The 16,920-nt window shown below is 38.3% G+C and overlaps 1 protein-coding gene across 11 annotated transcripts in view; it reads right to left on the reverse strand.

The window, feature by feature from the left end:
* Window positions 1-1,250: 1,250 nt before the first annotated feature.
* LOC110984728 (uncharacterized) overlaps window positions 1,251-16,920 on the reverse strand; it is a 50,935-nt gene continuing 35,265 nt past the window's right edge. For 7 of the 11 annotated variants that reach the window (XM_022245178.2, XM_022245180.2, XM_022245181.2 and 4 more), the window contains 4 exons: window positions 13,572-13,626; window positions 8,151-8,410; window positions 5,816-5,939; window positions 1,251-5,439 (listed from right to left, as the gene is read on the reverse strand). In XM_022245178.2, coding sequence (XP_022100870.1) covers window positions 4,698-5,439; window positions 5,816-5,939; window positions 8,151-8,205 — 921 coding nt within the window. In that variant the 5' untranslated portion in view covers window positions 8,206-8,410; window positions 13,572-13,626 and the 3' untranslated portion in view covers window positions 1,251-4,697. Of the gene's footprint in view, window positions 5,440-5,815; window positions 5,940-8,150; window positions 8,411-13,571; window positions 13,627-13,956; window positions 16,636-16,920 lie in introns of those variants that run through there. The other 4 variants (XM_022245183.2, XM_022245190.2, XM_022245188.2 and 1 more) reach the window with 2 other exon arrangements.

Raw genomic sequence — 16,920 nt, forward strand, 5'->3', positions numbered from 1 at the left:
AACGATCAAGGGTCAAAGTTAAAAATACCACTGCGCAATCGTGCCACAAAAAAACACGGGCGACGCGCGACGGGCGACGCGCGACGCGCGACGGGCGACGCGCGACGGGCGACGCGCGACGCACGACGGAAAATGGCATGTTTGGAACTGGTAAATGGCAGAATTGGGACACAACAAAAAGCAAAATGCGACGCACGACGGGCGACGGCAGATATGCCATACTTTTGCCACCTACACTGTAAGTGTACATGTGCACATATTGTAGTTTCCACCTAGCTTCAGAAATTATCCTTACCATCACTCACAAACATGTTGCTTACATTCCTGCTTGAAATGCATTTGATAAAAATCAGCAGGTGGGCCTAATACATTCATTGAAACGGAGTCCTCCTGATTTTCAAGTCAAGAGTCGGCCTTAGCCAGGTTTGCTTCTTTCATCTCGGCCAGATATCCTGCCCAGCAATTGGTGCATTTTACCGAAAATGAGCCTGATTATAAAGACAATGGGTAAGCTCAGCCCATAGTTAAACAGCTCAGTTCTCAATCAAATGTCGGTTTTATGCACTGATAAGCCCTTTTAAATTAATGTGCTGTAATGAAAATGTTTTCATACGCCAACCTGTATTCCAAGTCGGATTGGAAGGCGCCCTACTAGCAAAACCGTAACTGTATTTTCAAAATGCAGTCTTTAAAAAATAATTTAAACATGTGGTTTTAAATGCATAGCTGTTTGGCCTCAATAAACCGCCAAAAATAAAGATAATACCGCCGATACAGGGCGCCCTCGGACGATATATTTTGCTCATAAGATGATTAGGTGACCTTCAGTGTGGTTGAGGGGACAGCGAAAAATGGAGTCGTGTGGTTTGCAACTATCCCAGCCAAATCTCAAAATACCCTCCCTCCATCTCTGATCAATGTTGTGTCTCATGGGTCATACTAGCGAAACGTACTGTATCCGGTTCGTAAGTGTGACGTCAGTTTAAACCACTGATAATGGAGATCAGTGGTTTAAACCACGCCCACTGCACATGCACTTCACATAGAGTTACATGCATTGATCGCCGTTTATATGGGAACGGAAGTTAATGCGCAACTTCAGCGATCGTCCAATAGGAGCCTGCAAATCGTGGCGCGTCTGCCTTCGTAACGAAGTAAACTTACGAACCGGATGGGCCTACTCGATGCGCGCAGATTTACACGCTTGGGGCCACACACTTCAATTAATGACTGAAATTGAAACACGAATAGTCACGAATTTCAAGATTTATTTGTACTATTAAATACAATACACTGTATAAAAATAATCTTCTTGAATCAATTTAAAATGGAGAATGCTATCTATAATTCTTTTTATTTGAGGATGTACAATGCCTATGGAAGGGTACCGCTTCCTAAACGCCCTTTTTAAAGCAACCACTGAGAAGAAAATGCAGAAAAAATATGGACGCAAAATCCATTCAAAACGAGCCCTGTAAGAGTATCAGTTTGGTCTTAATGGTATTCGAGGGTTTCATCCAACACCGAATTTGACGACCAAGAGTTGATTCCCACCTGAAGTGAGAAAGTGGAAGAAAGATCCCGACAGAAATGACAAAGTAGGTAGACGATAAAAATGGCTACAATAAGCCATTATCAAACTACATGTAAGTGGGGAAACAATCCCACTGCGAGGTTATACGCATAATGACAAGGGGTACAATCGACGGTGAACTACGAGTGTGAGGATCTATTTGGAAATGCAGGGGATAGTTCTCAATCAGTGAAACAAACATTCAGTACCACAAGCTAAACAAGGTCTGTCGGTGAAGGGAAAAATCAAGACTCAACATTTCATTATTTTATTATTAAGTTCCATATTAATATGGGACTTTTAAATTTAAAATTTGTAGGTAAAACCAGAAGTAATCTTGATCTCAAACAGATGCGGGATGGAAGACCGCAAAACAGTAAGGGCAACAAAAACTTTCAACTGGCTCTAGTGTTCTGACTGAAAATACAGTAAATCGTAACGCACAAACAGAGGTGCAATAGTTGTGCAGCACTATAGTCATTCTCTTTAATCTTTAAATCTGTATAACAGCCTTTTACAAATACTCTGTGATCAATTCTTGATCAATGACACTGTTTTGAGATCATACTTTGCCACAAACAATAGGTCGCTGCCCAATGACACAGCATGATGAACATCGAGAGAAAGCCCATTTTGTGTGTTTTTTTTCACTCCCTAAAATAGTTTTGCTGGAATGAAATGTCCATTGCCATTACATGAATTTCAAAACTGTTACTTTATACACTATTAACCACCTGATGAAAGAGGTCCCATCAAAGAATGTCTGATCCACTTCTTCCTTCACCTGCCCTGACTCAAACCTTTCCAGTTCCAACCATGTTTTAAGTGCTTTCCATAAAGTTCAAACTTTACTAATGTGCAATATATTACAGAAGCGTATACACTGTTTGTGTGAAGTCTGTGCGTGTGATGTACAAAGCAGTTACATAATTTGAACATTATGATGAAGCGATTCATTTCATTCCAGTGAGAACAAGACAGTGCATACTCCATAAGCTAATATTCTGGGCAATCAAGAAAGACATGAAATGATTATTGGAAGTGAAGGTGTACACAAATAACCGTATCATTTCCAGTCTGTGTACACAGACAATTTGTTACAGTGTCTCTTACCCTGAATTTCACATTAACAACTTCTGACATTTATCTTTTGACTTCCCTTTGTTGCCATTTTTATGTACTGTAGGTAAAACATCACAAATGCACAAATTAGAGATCAGTACAAAGCCATAAGTCAAATGACAAAATGAAATGCTCTTAATTTGACCATAATTTTGTATCCACAAACATCTATGGTAGAGTTCACAGCTTTCTAATTAACTTCAATTGTGCAGGTAGATCAAACTTAGGTAAAAGATGAACACAATGGGAGTTTTTAGTCCCTATTTACTTCCTTTTTTTCATGAAGGCACCCATCATTTTGGTCCCATTTTCGAGATGCTAGGCCCTATTTCTTATATCCAAGCAGATATTCATCACACTTTGGTAGTCAATCTTTATTTTGAGAATAGTATCCAGAAATATTCTCAGTCTGCCAGACTGAATGATTTCTGCTGCCAGCAAATTTGTGCGTTTAGCAGCTCCAGAACGTATAGCTTATTTGATTCTGCACGCGTAACTTGACAGTGTTTAATAAATAATAGAGTAATATACTTTTCAGATTAATTTCAGTACAAAAAATCACATTCTGAGTTCAAATTCCACAGCTGAAGATGGAAACAAATAAGACAATTCTCTTCAAAAACAACAAATATACTTTTAATGACAAATATAAAAAGGTATTTCCTTAAAATTGAAACTGAGATGTAAAAGACACCAAATTTTGACAAATATATGTAAATTTTGAAAATTGTGCAAAGATATTTATTTTGCCATTAAAATTATGTTTTTAAAATTTCAAATTCTTTGTAGGAATTGGCAATGACTGAGTATTCAGTGATTTCTGCTCATTACAACAATGTCAATATTTATATGAAGACCCAAAAATGTACATGTACTTGGCAGCATTTGTTACAGTTTGTTCTAGTATGTTACACTTAATCTGGTAACGTTTACTTGTCTTGCCCTTTAAAACCTGATCTCAACTATAAAAGCTGATAAATTGCTACATTTTCTGACAATGATCACTGCAAGAAATGCTAATTTCCTTTGATTCAACCAGACCATAGAACAGAAACTACACTTCAACAAGTTGTTGACAGTCCACATTCTGCAAAGCTTGAACTCTTACAACCTTTATGATACAAGGTAAAACGACAATGAATCATCATGACTAAAAGCCTACAAATTCATTTCTAATATCTCCATAGATCTTATGAAGCCAATGTCTACTTGCCAGCTTCTTCTCGTGTTATTTGACACATACACATGATGACCACACTTCCAAGTAAGCTGTATATCTGTATGATGTTGCCAAACTACGGAAAGATGCTGTCTGAAAGCAGTACAGTTGACCACTTTCTGTCAAAGATCTGGAGTGGCTCTGTTCTAAAGTTAGTCAATCTTGATTATGGATATGCAGCATGTAGCAAGAAACCACTGCAAGGTCTCATTAAATGTTTGTGTTGGAAGGTAACAGTGCCCTCTATTGACACTATGTGCTCAGACACAAGTTCACTACCTGCCCAATGGTAGCAATAACACTTTTTTACCTTGATAATCTTCAATCATCTGAAATTTGCTGAAAAAATTGTTTTTTGAAAGATTGCAATTTGTCAAAATAATTACAGCAACTACATCTCAGACCAATGACTCTTATATACACATGTACATAGTGAAGTATTCCTTTCCAAATACATGTTTTTCTTAAGGAAAGACAAATACATATCTCTTGCAATAGTATATTACAAACGACAAAAGGTACAAGGGACATGATAAAAGGTGATGGAGTGTCACCTTTCATAAAATTGGTGCAGGACAACTTTAAGTTAAAGTAATGTAAGGCTGAGCAGCTCCAATCCGGATTCTACTTGCTTACTCAAAGGTCAGTTAGTCCAAAGTTGCCATGGCAATGTAGGCAGATCACTAATGCTAAATAACAATAGCTGAAATGACTACATGTACATCTTGGAAAAAATTCTTTCTTGGTTTACAATTGAATGAGCTATTACAAATCCCAGAGAGATCACAATGCTTCAGCAGCATGGAAGTCACTGTCACTACTAGAACCAATCAGAGCTGGAGCACTGTGGTTGAGGCTTTGCCGTTTGGAATTTCTCCCATTACCGAGAGGATTACGAATAACACGACACGTGCAATGTTTAGCAAACTCTTCCTGGCTAATTGGCTTTATACGTGAACAAACAGCAGCACCGTCACAGTTCACTGGTTGCCTGCCATCACTGGTTTCAACATTCACTTGGGAACCACTGGAGCTAACTAAAGCATCCATATTGACAATGACGTCTGAGCTACAAGTGCAGGCTTTACTGTTCTGGTTTGAATTGGATGGTCCCGGCATGTTTTCATCATCAGGATGGTAATCTGAGTCCATTGAGTCACGCATGTGAATGTCAAACTTGTGCAACCTGAATTTTCTGGAATGGGGACAAAATGGCGACGTTCCAGTGCACTCAGTTACCGAACTTCGATTACTCTTGGGAGAGTGCATGAGAAGAGGTGAATCTGAAGATCGGACTGATGGACAGGTGCACGCTTCATACTGACAAGTGCAACGAGAACTCCTTTTCGAACGTGGAGAGCCATTGGCAGATTTGCGGTGGTTGTGAGGTGAGGCTCGTGGGGTACCATGGCAACGAGAGGCTAAGCTACCATGTCTGCTATTACAGTCTCTGAGGCTACCTTGGTGACTTTGATGACTGTGATGACTGCTGGTACGTTTGTGTTCATAATGCTTCTTACGCAGCCTACAAAGAAAAAACATCACCTCATAGTGTAACAAAATGTGTTTATGAGCTAGGACTTACACTCCGCAAATATCGTTGCATCAAAATGTAGCCTTGAATCTTTTTGGATTCTACTGCAATTTGATATTGGACTCTTCTTGATCCAAACCTCCCTTGGTCTGACAAAGTCTTGATGGATCCAGAATTGGGCAGACTAGACCACCCATGGCATTTCCTGGGCCCATTCAGGTAGGCTAAAAACTGCCAAATGCTTTGAGATCAACGTAATATCAGCATTTCTGAGACAGAAAAGTACAGCTTACATGAACCCCCCCCCATGCACCCATAACATCTCAACCCCATTCAGTCCCACTAGGTAATAGTCACTTCTACTTACTGGCCTCTCACCAAGAAGTACCAGAGTACAATTGCTAGCAAGACAAGAACCAGACTAGCAGCTGATGCAGCCACAGGTATAGTGGCTTGATCTTGACTTGTTGGCTGTCCTGTAGCTCCATTCCCTGTAACACAAACAGAGCCAACAGTCATTATTCATTATTTTGACACTTCTTGTGGTTTAAACTTCAACACACCGTTTTGGACATACCTGTAAAGATCTCACCTTCTTTCATGTACATATACATGTACATGCAACTGCCCAGCCATCTAGGAGATTTGTCATTATATCACCTCTCAATGTCCAAACACTGAAACAGCTTAAGACAATCTCTAGCATTTAAAGTTTAATTAATCATATCTGTTGGCCTGTTAAATTAAGCAGCCACTTGTGAGCTGAATTGATGGAATTTTCAGTTAAGCTCTAATATCTGGCTATATCTTCTTTATGCTTACGTTAACCTTCCCATTCCATGATACCGGATAAGTTGTCTAGTCTGAAAGGGTGTTAATTCGGTTTTAAGACATCAATTTCAAAGGCATTGAATTCAGCATTGCGAATCCTTTCCTGATGAGTTCCCTAAATGTTTAAAAATGGAATGAGTTACTAGTAGTATACATCAGGACAAAGTATCAAGGCAGGTTAGGCTGAGTTACTCAAACAAGAATAACTGCAAGCATTTGTGTGTACATAAATCTGCCAAAAAAGTCAAAATCAGATTCAAGTCTGAGTCCTTTTACAAATACTTCGACAATTCCGGCATACACGAACCCTTAACACAAACACTCAGATTCCAAACCATAACAAAAACCACTTGTATTCCAAATGTATTGCCAAGTTTTTCAAGTTTGATTTGTTCTGTACCAACTCCTATTTGAATATGGAAGGGCTGCGTAGCACCGTATTCAGAATATCGACAAGAATATAATATCAAATCAGTGCTCTGAAATATATGATTGCCGAGCTTTCGGTAACTGAGTACCTTCTTCAGTTCCCGGTTGGATTCCGTCTTGCCGTCAAAAGCAGACAGCAATTCCCCTTGTCAGTGCCCTAGATGTAACACCTACCCCTACATAGTTAACAGCCCGTAGCTACAGAATATGTGGGGATCATACATGCATTACTAGTAATGTGGTTTATCGCATTACATGTTGTCACTGTGGTAAACTGTACATCGGAGAGACCAAGCGTCGCCTTGGTGACCGCTTTGCGGAACACTTGCACAGTGTGCGCCAACAAACATCAGGTCTCACTGTTGCGAAGCACTTTTGCGCGCTGCCCTCGGTGACATAAGCATCTGCATCTTGCGAAAAGCGTTATCTGATGTACAGCGTAAGGAACTGGAGCAGCGCGCCATTTTTGAACTTGGAACGCTGCATCCAGGGGGAATGAACGTGAATTTTTCCGCGTTCATTCAGAACTGAATCGGCTTGCCCTGAAGAAGGTACTCGGTTACTGAAAGCTCAGCAATCACATATTTCAGAGCACTGATTTGATATTATATTCCTATCTGAATATGTTGGACTTGGATATGGACTCAACTATTTAACTGATTGGAATAATAAGTCAATTAGTTCAATACTCATTCAGCAAACAGTCCCACATAGTTGACGACTGATTAATAACGTTCCTGGATGCTTCAATGTTACACACATAATCACAAGAATGCTACAGTGGCATGTTTTTTCTCCACATGATCGTCTGAAATTTATATCCTTTAAGAATTTGGATGACGTGGGGTGAAATCTAACCCTTGACCTAAGGCAGAATTTTGTACTTGCCATGTTGATGGTTTATGCTTTTTTTTATTGCATTACGGTTCTGGAGAAAGAAACCTCAAGCATTCTTCACAGTGACTGAAGAATTTAGCAGTCTAAATTTAAGACAGCTCATAGTCCCGAAATCATTAATAGAAACCAGGCAATGAGAATTTATGTGGTTAAACTTTCTGAGAAAATTCCAAAATGGAAAAAAAAACAAAAACACACATGCACGCAAAATCTCAACAGCCCAAAAACCCAATTAACAACAACAAACCACACTCCAAACACAAAAAATGTGAAGGGGCAGGAAACCTAGGCATTATGTCACCATGTTTTAGGATCTAAACTACATAGTGTCATCAAAGTACTAGGCAAAATAAGTAGGGTTACTACTGACTGCCTCTCTGTGTCGATGCTTAACACTTAAAAGAATTAACACACAAAAGAATTTCACTTCCCAAAAAGCAATTAGCTGTGGAATATCTTCTACCATTTCATTTTTGCACAAATTAAAAACAAAACAGAAAACCAAAAGACGTCAAGAATGAACATGCTTAGACAACTGAGCTTACTGTTTGGAGGAGGGGGAAGTACTGTAGTGGAGTTATCCTCTGTGGCCATCATCATAAACACTACTGACTGAAAAGGCAATGCTCGTCCTCAAGCCTTCAATTGGTTGTCATGGGGACACTGAAAAGTGTGACTGACCCTGCTATTGGTAACCCTCTGTAGTGAAGTGGACTTCTTTTGACAGATGGGTGAATAACAGAGTATGGAGTGGATAGCTAATGATGGCTGCTGTTTAGACTGAAGTGGTAGAGTTCATCAAAACCTGCCAGAAAAAGAGAGAAAGACCTTATTAAAAAATCTGCTGACACTGTTGTGGATCATGTACATGCATATGCTTGAATGAAAGTGACTGATGACAAAAGCCTTGCTAAGCAATGCAAGCAAGAATCAGTCCCTTTATGCCTGAATGCTAATTCAAGGCTTTCTTGGCATTTTGATTTGATTTCTTAATGGTTTGTGTATAAGATCACCACAGGTTATTGCTTAGGTTTCATCTTGTCCTTCTCTGAAAGAAGCAGTCGAAAATGACTTCATCACACATTAATCCAAGGTCTCACATGTGTACCTTGCAATTGCTGGGTTAGTTGAGGATGGGGAGTGCAGGTGTTGGTGCTGCAAACTGCTTGCTGATAAGATGATGAATCAATTCAATAATTTTATCTATCATTGAATTTATTAACATTTTATTTTTGTGGCAATGGACTTATAATTGTTTTATATATAAAGAAAATATAGCTTAAAGAACATCTAACTTTGGAATGACTGAGCATCAACATTAAAATGAAAAAGATCGAGTTGTGAGCTTCCAAAATAATGCTCATTGCCGAGGCTGTTCGGGGAACTTTGCCCTTAAGGACATGCTCCTGGGAACAGAGACTGGAAGTCCACTATCTGTCATTTTGATGTTCCTCTGTTATAAATGTAGACGGAGGCATATTTTGGTACCAGAATAGCATAGTCTGGTGAAGTGACCTTGTTGGGTACTCAGATACAGTCTTCCAATCTTGAAATCATTTTAATGGGTGGGATGGAATGTGCGTAAGTTCACTGAGAACCGCATGCGGCCATCTTGATTTTCTAATGGGAGGACCCATTACAGGAGCCCCATCTTTCTCCCTTTTCTGTCACTGATCACCTGGAGTCATCTTAGACCACCGAAATAACCCAGAACGTCAAGCAAGAACAGAAATCTGAATATTTTGTCAGATTCAATTGGTCACTTCTACATGTAGGCCCACCACAAAAAATTGGACTCAAACCGGAAACCCATAATAGTAATTCTTTCATTCTTAATATTCTGAAAGTCTTGCTTGCACCTTTTGTGTTTGTTTAAATAAGTTATTAATTGTGGTTGTAAAAATTCTGAAACTGGTTTCCCTTATTTGTGCCTGCTTTGTTTAAATCCTTGAGGACTAAACTGCCTGACTTTTAGGGCATGGTTAACTCTTTGGTAGGGATCATGGCATGACTGACTACATTAACCTAAAAAATGTTCTATTCAAAAGAAATAAAGGGTTGGAGGTTTCAATTCTAGAATCTTTCTCAAATGGCAATTCTGAGGCCATATAATCTATATATAGATGGACATGAAATATACAGCTGAATTGCCATAAACTGAAAGGCTGTTGACAATGTAAGCTATCCTGTCATTACAATTACAACTAAAAGCTAAACTGATATGACAGTATCTACACCCAATATCAAAGGTTTTAAGTTTTGATGTTGAAAGCACAGGCCAATGGGGTCTCTTGTAATTCAGTGACTGACATACATGTACTTCTGTGATAAAAATAACATTATGAATTCCAAACCTCTGTTAATCAAATAAGATGGATGATTTATATAAACACCAAGGCAGCGTGAAATGATGACAGAATAGAATAAAAAATGCATTCAAGGGGACACCTCCTGTTATAAACGATATACGTACAATATAATTCTTGGCAAATCTTGCAACACTGAGCTTACAGTACATAAACTTTTCTTAGCATGAGGTACATGTACAATGCATAGCCTTCCAAAGAATTCAACAGATTTCATTAGATTCAAACAATTTCCTGGAACAACTGCTGACTTAATGCTTTTTTCAAATGAGTTAATGCTTTTGCAAATGACGTGTTATCTAAGTTATTTGGTAGTAGTGGCTGAAATATCAGAAATCTACATGTACATCTGGAAGTCATTTTTTTCAGATTTAGGATGTTGCACCCTTTATCCATCGTTTAAGATACACCATTGTAAGTTACAAAAAGTTCCAGAATATCTTTTGTTATTTCATCATTTTCCAAGTAAAGTAACAAAAGGAAAGTTTGTTAGTTGAAAGTACTGTTCATGCACACAGCTGTAGGGCTATTCTTTGTAGCTTTTAAGGGTTGTTTCCCAATAAAATGCAGGGAAAATGTAATTAATAAAAGAAGGACATACATGTATTTTACCTCTAAAAGTAGTCAATTTTTGGATAATCGACTCCAACTTGAAGTCTTTAATTTCATTTCCTTTAATGAAATTACAGGAAGCTTAATATATTGGCATCAAGGCACACATGTGACACTGTGGAGAGAGAGCTTCTTCATAGGTTTTCAAAATTCCACCGTTACTTTATCAAAGTTTAAGTGCTATTTAGAAAGACAAAAATAGCATACTATGCAGTGAATGACATTTCTATAATGGGACTGCCCTGACATAATCTTGTTACAAAATATAGTATATTGAGATTGTAAATCCTTGTTGAGACTTAATGCTGTGTTTGGTTCAGATGCTGTTAGTGGCCAAAGTGACTGAAGCCTTTCAAATAAAATGTCACTGATTATAGGATTACTAGTAGGTCAGTACTTCTGTTACATCAGTAGTCCATCTACAGTATTACAGATTCCACAAACTAAGGTGAAAATCCCCAAGTTTTATTTACCCATAATGTCTTCAAAGTTCTAGTCATCATAGAATTATGTCTTGCAAAGGTTGTCAAATATCTCAGGTACAGTGCTTCAACAATCATACACAAGCTAGGCTTTTAAACCCATGGTGAAAGAGTTGAATATGCGCGAATTGTTGGCTTGTGAATTTGTTAGGTTTAGGTGGTACTTTGTATATATCTATCAGCCTTTTCAAATCTGTTGACATACTGAGTCTCTTAAGATGGGTGTCTCACTTAGTCTTTCCTCAGTTTTGTTGAGTAGAGACTTTGACCCAGTGGTATACCAAGCATCCTCCATCAAATTACCCAAAGGGCTCTAGACCACTTGTAACTCACATATAGTTTAGGATTTTTGTTTCACATTCAAATTTGTATTCATTTTTTCATGTAAACCATGTATACCAATCTTAATAAAATCTAGTCTACGGCCTGTCTATGATCTAGATGCCTAACATTATTATTAAATAAATTAACAAATAAAAATATAATGGGGGAAATCCAACTCACTTCATGTTTTAAAATTTGAAAATATCCTTTTTAAATATGAACACCATCCTAGAATTTTTTGTTCACAATGTTCAATATGAAACAAAGAATTTGGTGAAGGCCAGTACAAATACTGTGGCTGGTTATGTTTCAGGCCAGAATGGACTTGCACCTACCGCTATCGTTCTTCCACAAATTGTTGTTCCATTGATCTTACACATGACCTTGTCAATAAAGTATAAAGGTACAATGAATATTTTATTCCATGATTCTGATTTGTTCCTGGCAGAGGTCAGTCAGATCATAACAAATTCTACTGGGCAGTATTGGAACTGAATCTCACACAAGTGCATGTATATTTGACTGAACAAAAATCCTGCTTCAATGGAGCAATGCTAATGGGCACCTGGGATTTTCAGAAACTTGCAGAGGAATGACCCAGCCTTGCATGTATGTCCCCTGATTTTGATTGAATTAGACTGCGCTATTGGAAAGCCTTTTTATTGACTCTTGCCTATTAGGTGGCATCTCCGTGCACAAAATAATCCATTTAGATTGTTTTGCTGAAGATCATGGACCTCCTGGAAGTTGTACAGAGAAAGGAAATCTATCGCAGGCATTTTAGAGAAGGCGTCAAGGCCCTGAAATGAAAAACAAGATGCAAGAGACTGTGCAGGTGTGGCTATTCATTCTTGTGCCAAGTCAAGGGGAGGACTGTCATTTTCTGTAGGCATTTTCTGTATTAAGGTCCATATGTAGACATCTGCAAGACAATTTCCTGTCTAATCTCTCCAAGGTTTGTCACCTCTATCAATGAGTAATACGATTTGCTAGGAAAGGCTTACTCCTGGAAAGGTGTCACCTTTAAAGAATCTTGAAATAAAGAACAAGTCAAATCAATCTATGACGGTTTCAATAAAATGATGCAATGTTGATTTTATCAGCGAAATTGAATGAAAAAAATCTGCCCAGGTATGTGACTTGATGACAAAGTCCTACACAGTGTTTATTGGTAACTAGACGAAAAAAACCCAAAAAACACCATCAAGGCAGTCAGACCAAAAATGAGTCCATATTGCCTTTCCTTAAAAAAATTAACTCATTCACCTTGAAGTGCAGACATGCAGCTGATAAAACAAAGATGCAATGCATATATGATTAAAAAAGCCAAAAATGCAAACACAGCCCTAATAAACTGTACCAGAAAATTCCTCCTGGACTGACCTAAAGTGAAAACAGTATCATTCATCATCCCACTACAGGACAGAGCAATGGTATACATCAGCATTAAATCATCAACGATGCTGTTTGCAGCTACCCTTGTCCAGGGAAATGTCCCTAAATGTGAGCAAGCAAGGAGGATTTCCACACATCCTGATGCCATCCACAATATTAAAAAAGTTGTCTATGAAGTTGTTTTTTTTTGGTTATACGCCTGTATTGACAATTATGTAAATTTATGACAACCAACAAGCCATCTATTCATGCCCAAGGGAGCCATGTTTTATGCACATGTCTGTGCTCACTTGGGCATAACATATTACCTTTTCCCAAAAGATCTGTGAAGTGTTTTATCTTTGAAATGTGTGGCATATTTGTTGTCGTTAAACTTTCTTCTGACACTTCTGTTCATAAGAAGCAGCATTATATAAGTTCTGTTGCGTAAGCTCTGTTCATTTGAACTTTACAAAATAATTCAAAACGGCACATTCAGTGGTACTGACAAATTCTAACTTGAAAAGAAAATACAATTTCAAATATAATTCAGATGTCTGGTTCTGAATATCACATACAAGAAAAAATCCTTTCTCTTCCATTGAAATCTGAAATGCAATGTGATAAAATATTTTTTCTTTCCACTTCATTTACCTTAAACTAAAGACAACTCAGACCAAATCAATAAAGAAAGTTAAGTGAGACTATAAAATGCAAAGCCATGCACATATGACGAATACACAACTTGTGAGGAAAAAAAAAGAAAAGGGTCTATTTGCTATCAACCCGAACACTGTCTGATACTTACCTGTACGTGTATGTAGAAAATCCTTTCCAAAAGCAACCTGGTTGACCAATGAATCCTGAGGTGAGTATACAGGTACAAACAAAATAAAGAGTTGAGTTTCTAACAATACAATTTACATGTACTGTACATGTTCTTTATCTGCACATGTACGTACATGTACCGGTACATGCTTGCTTTCCCACTCAATCTTTGAAATGCTGCATGTACATGTCTGTCCTCTTCTCACGATGTGACTATAGCACATGTACATGTATGTGCAGTCCAAACATTAAACAGACAATGAAATGTGTTCAGTTACAATCTATTCTAGTGTGGCTGTGACAAAGAAATGTACAAGTTCATGAACAATGCCCTTGAAGTGTCTCAAATCACAGAGATTACTTACTGAAAGCAAGAAACTCATCTTTTGCCTCTGTCTTCCTCTAATGTGGCAGCGATAATGCTGACACCCAAAACCTTCGATCATCACAACATACACCTCTCTTCCTTGCTCAATGGTATCGCCAACTATTATGCCTCTGCAAGACAACTAGTTGTGAAGTGACCATACAGGGTACAAATTAAACAGTGTGACCGGAAGGGAAGAGCAGGTGGAATGGATTCAACAGTGACTGACAGAATCACTATCTCAGGCTCCAGTAATACAACATCCCAAATTGACCTTCGCGACTTTGATCATATATGACAATGAGACAATGAGACGACAGGGCTAGGAACGGGAGAGGCAGGTGGTGTAATGTGTACTACACTTACTGTGCTACACAGTGTCCGAGACTGACTGAAAAAGGAGATGAAGTGTTGTGTTGCCTTGACAACCTGAAGGCATCCACATATCTCAAGAGACTGACGTCACTGTGTGCCATTGTTAGTGGCAATGACACGTGAATGGCTCATTACATGCACTGACACATTTTTCTCAGACTTCAGTTCATGGCATTCCTTTTTAGGAGCGACAATGGAGACAGACTTTCAGTGATTCATAATTCTTAAAATTTAATGAGATATGGTGGCAAGTATTCTAGATCACTGTCTACACAGTCTGCTTTGAAAAAAAATTGAAATAACACATTTCATCACTTGTTTGTCATTTCATCTGTCTATGAATTTCTGGTTTCATTTCAAAATAGGTTTTACAAAAATCCACAGAGACTAAAAAGTCCAAGAGGTGTACAAATTTTTTTTATTTTAACACCAGGGCCACTTTGGAAGGCACTTTGCTGATAATGCTCATGCCACCTTATAAAGTGCTCCGAAGAACATGTAGTGCTATGCAATACAAAGTGATTAGAAAAGGTTTATTGCAAAAAAGCCCAACTAAACTGGAATTATTTCACGGCTACTATAATCAACATCAATGTAGACTGGGTATTCAGTGCAAGGTTGATGCAAGTGTACATGTGGATTGGGTATTCAGTACCAGGCTAATGTGGATTGGGAATTCGGTACAAGACTGATGTGGATTGGGTATTCAGGACTAGGCTGATGTGGATTGGGTCACAGTACCAAGCTGATGTGGATTGGGTATTCAGTACTTGGCTGATGTGGATTGGGTCACAGTACTAGGCTGATGTGGATTGGGTATTCAGTACAAGGATGATGTGGATTGGGTATTCAGTACCAGGCTGATGTGGATTGGGTATTCAGTACCAGGCTGATGTGGATTGGGTATTCAGTACCAGGCTGATGTGGATTGGGTATTCAGTACCAGGCTGATGTGGATTGGGTATTCAGTACCAGGCTGATGTGGATTGGGTATTCAGTACCAGGCTGATGTGGATTGGGTATTCAGTACCAGGCTGATGTGGATTGGGTATTCAGTACCAGGCTGATGTGGATTGGGTATTCAGTACCAGGCTGATGTGGATTGGGTATTCAGTACTAGGCTGATGTGGATTGGCATTCAGTATTAGGCTGATGTGAATTGGGTATCATTTATCCTAGGCTGATGTACAGGTAGCCTGCTTAAACTTGATGTCAGTAGTTTCCTTAAAATCTGGCCTTGAACTCCAATTGCCAGAAAATTCACACAAATTTCTCAGCATATTGTTATCCAAAATTCTTTGTTTTGTAAATGTTATGTACATGTGAGAGCTTTAGTCCCTAAAACATTGAAACTTCCTTGCTCTATGTTCTAATTCAGTAAGATATAGACGGGCCAATTTGGTTAATTGGAGAGACAAGTGTCATACATGTATAATCTTTCACTTAAAAAAATTTGATCCTTGTCAAAAGATAAAGTAAAGAGAAATACATGTGTGGATGCGCACTTTCACAGGATCTGATGCCTGAACAGCATGTATGCTGCTCTCTGTAATAATCATTATTCTCCAGTGACTTAAAAAGTGCAAAGAAGGCCGGGTTTTGTACAAAAAAGGGTTTGTGTACAATACATCACGACAGTACATGTACCAATCAATGGCTGATCCATTCACGTACATGTATGACCAATGATGGCACTTTTGCACAAAAGATGCATACAGTGTACATTTGATACTTACTTACAGTATGAAGTACATGAACGCAAGTAGTGATTTAAGGCGAGTAAACATTTTGTGCTTTCACTGTAACAAAAACAGCCTCTAAAACTCCAAGAAGATGCCAGCAATACATAACCTGTGCAGCAGACTGTTAATTCCACTGAATTGAAGCAGGAAGCAAGACAACAATAGACCCTTTCTAACTTCTTCAAAACAAAATTATACAGGACCCTTAACGTCAAATTTAAGGGTGGGATTTTTACACGTTTAAGCATTTAATAAAAAATGTTCCGAATCCGTTTGTAGATTTTCCCAAATGTTTAAATGGAACCGCCCCCTTTAGAGGTGTTATGATTGATGCAATCTGGTGCTTTTTTTGTTGTAAATGATGCCTGTTAGAAGTTTTTTCCCTTTCGGCATTCATGTACTTTTTGAGGAAAAAAGTGGATTCTAAAACAATAAACTTTGCTTGTTTTAAATTCCCTGACATCAATCTACATTGATTGGACCATGTGCATTTTTGAAATTATGCATATGAAAACACCAAGGCGGCAGCAGCCTCTGTAAAGTGTTAGCTAGACATTTAAACATTTAAATGGTGTGCGAAAGTGTTCTAAACTTTCTCAAAATTAGACCTAAATTCTCACCCTTAGTAAAAGTACACCATGTGACCATATGGCTTCCATGAGATACATTCAAGCTATGTGTACACAATGTACCACTGCAATAGTCAAGCTTTGGTTGGCAACTGTGCATTTTAAATTAGAGAGTGTACCTCATTTTTACTTAAAATAACCATTCATTTTTTGTAAAATGGAAAATTGTTATCATCTGTGCTGATGGTTTTTCATCATGGCTCGGCCCTTTTCTCA

This window comes from Acanthaster planci, linkage group LG05 (genome assembly GCF_054643075.1).
Source record: "Acanthaster planci isolate LZ-2023a linkage group LG05, COTS_SCS, whole genome shotgun sequence".
Lineage (NCBI taxonomy): Eukaryota > Metazoa > Echinodermata > Asteroidea > Valvatida > Acanthasteridae > Acanthaster > Acanthaster planci.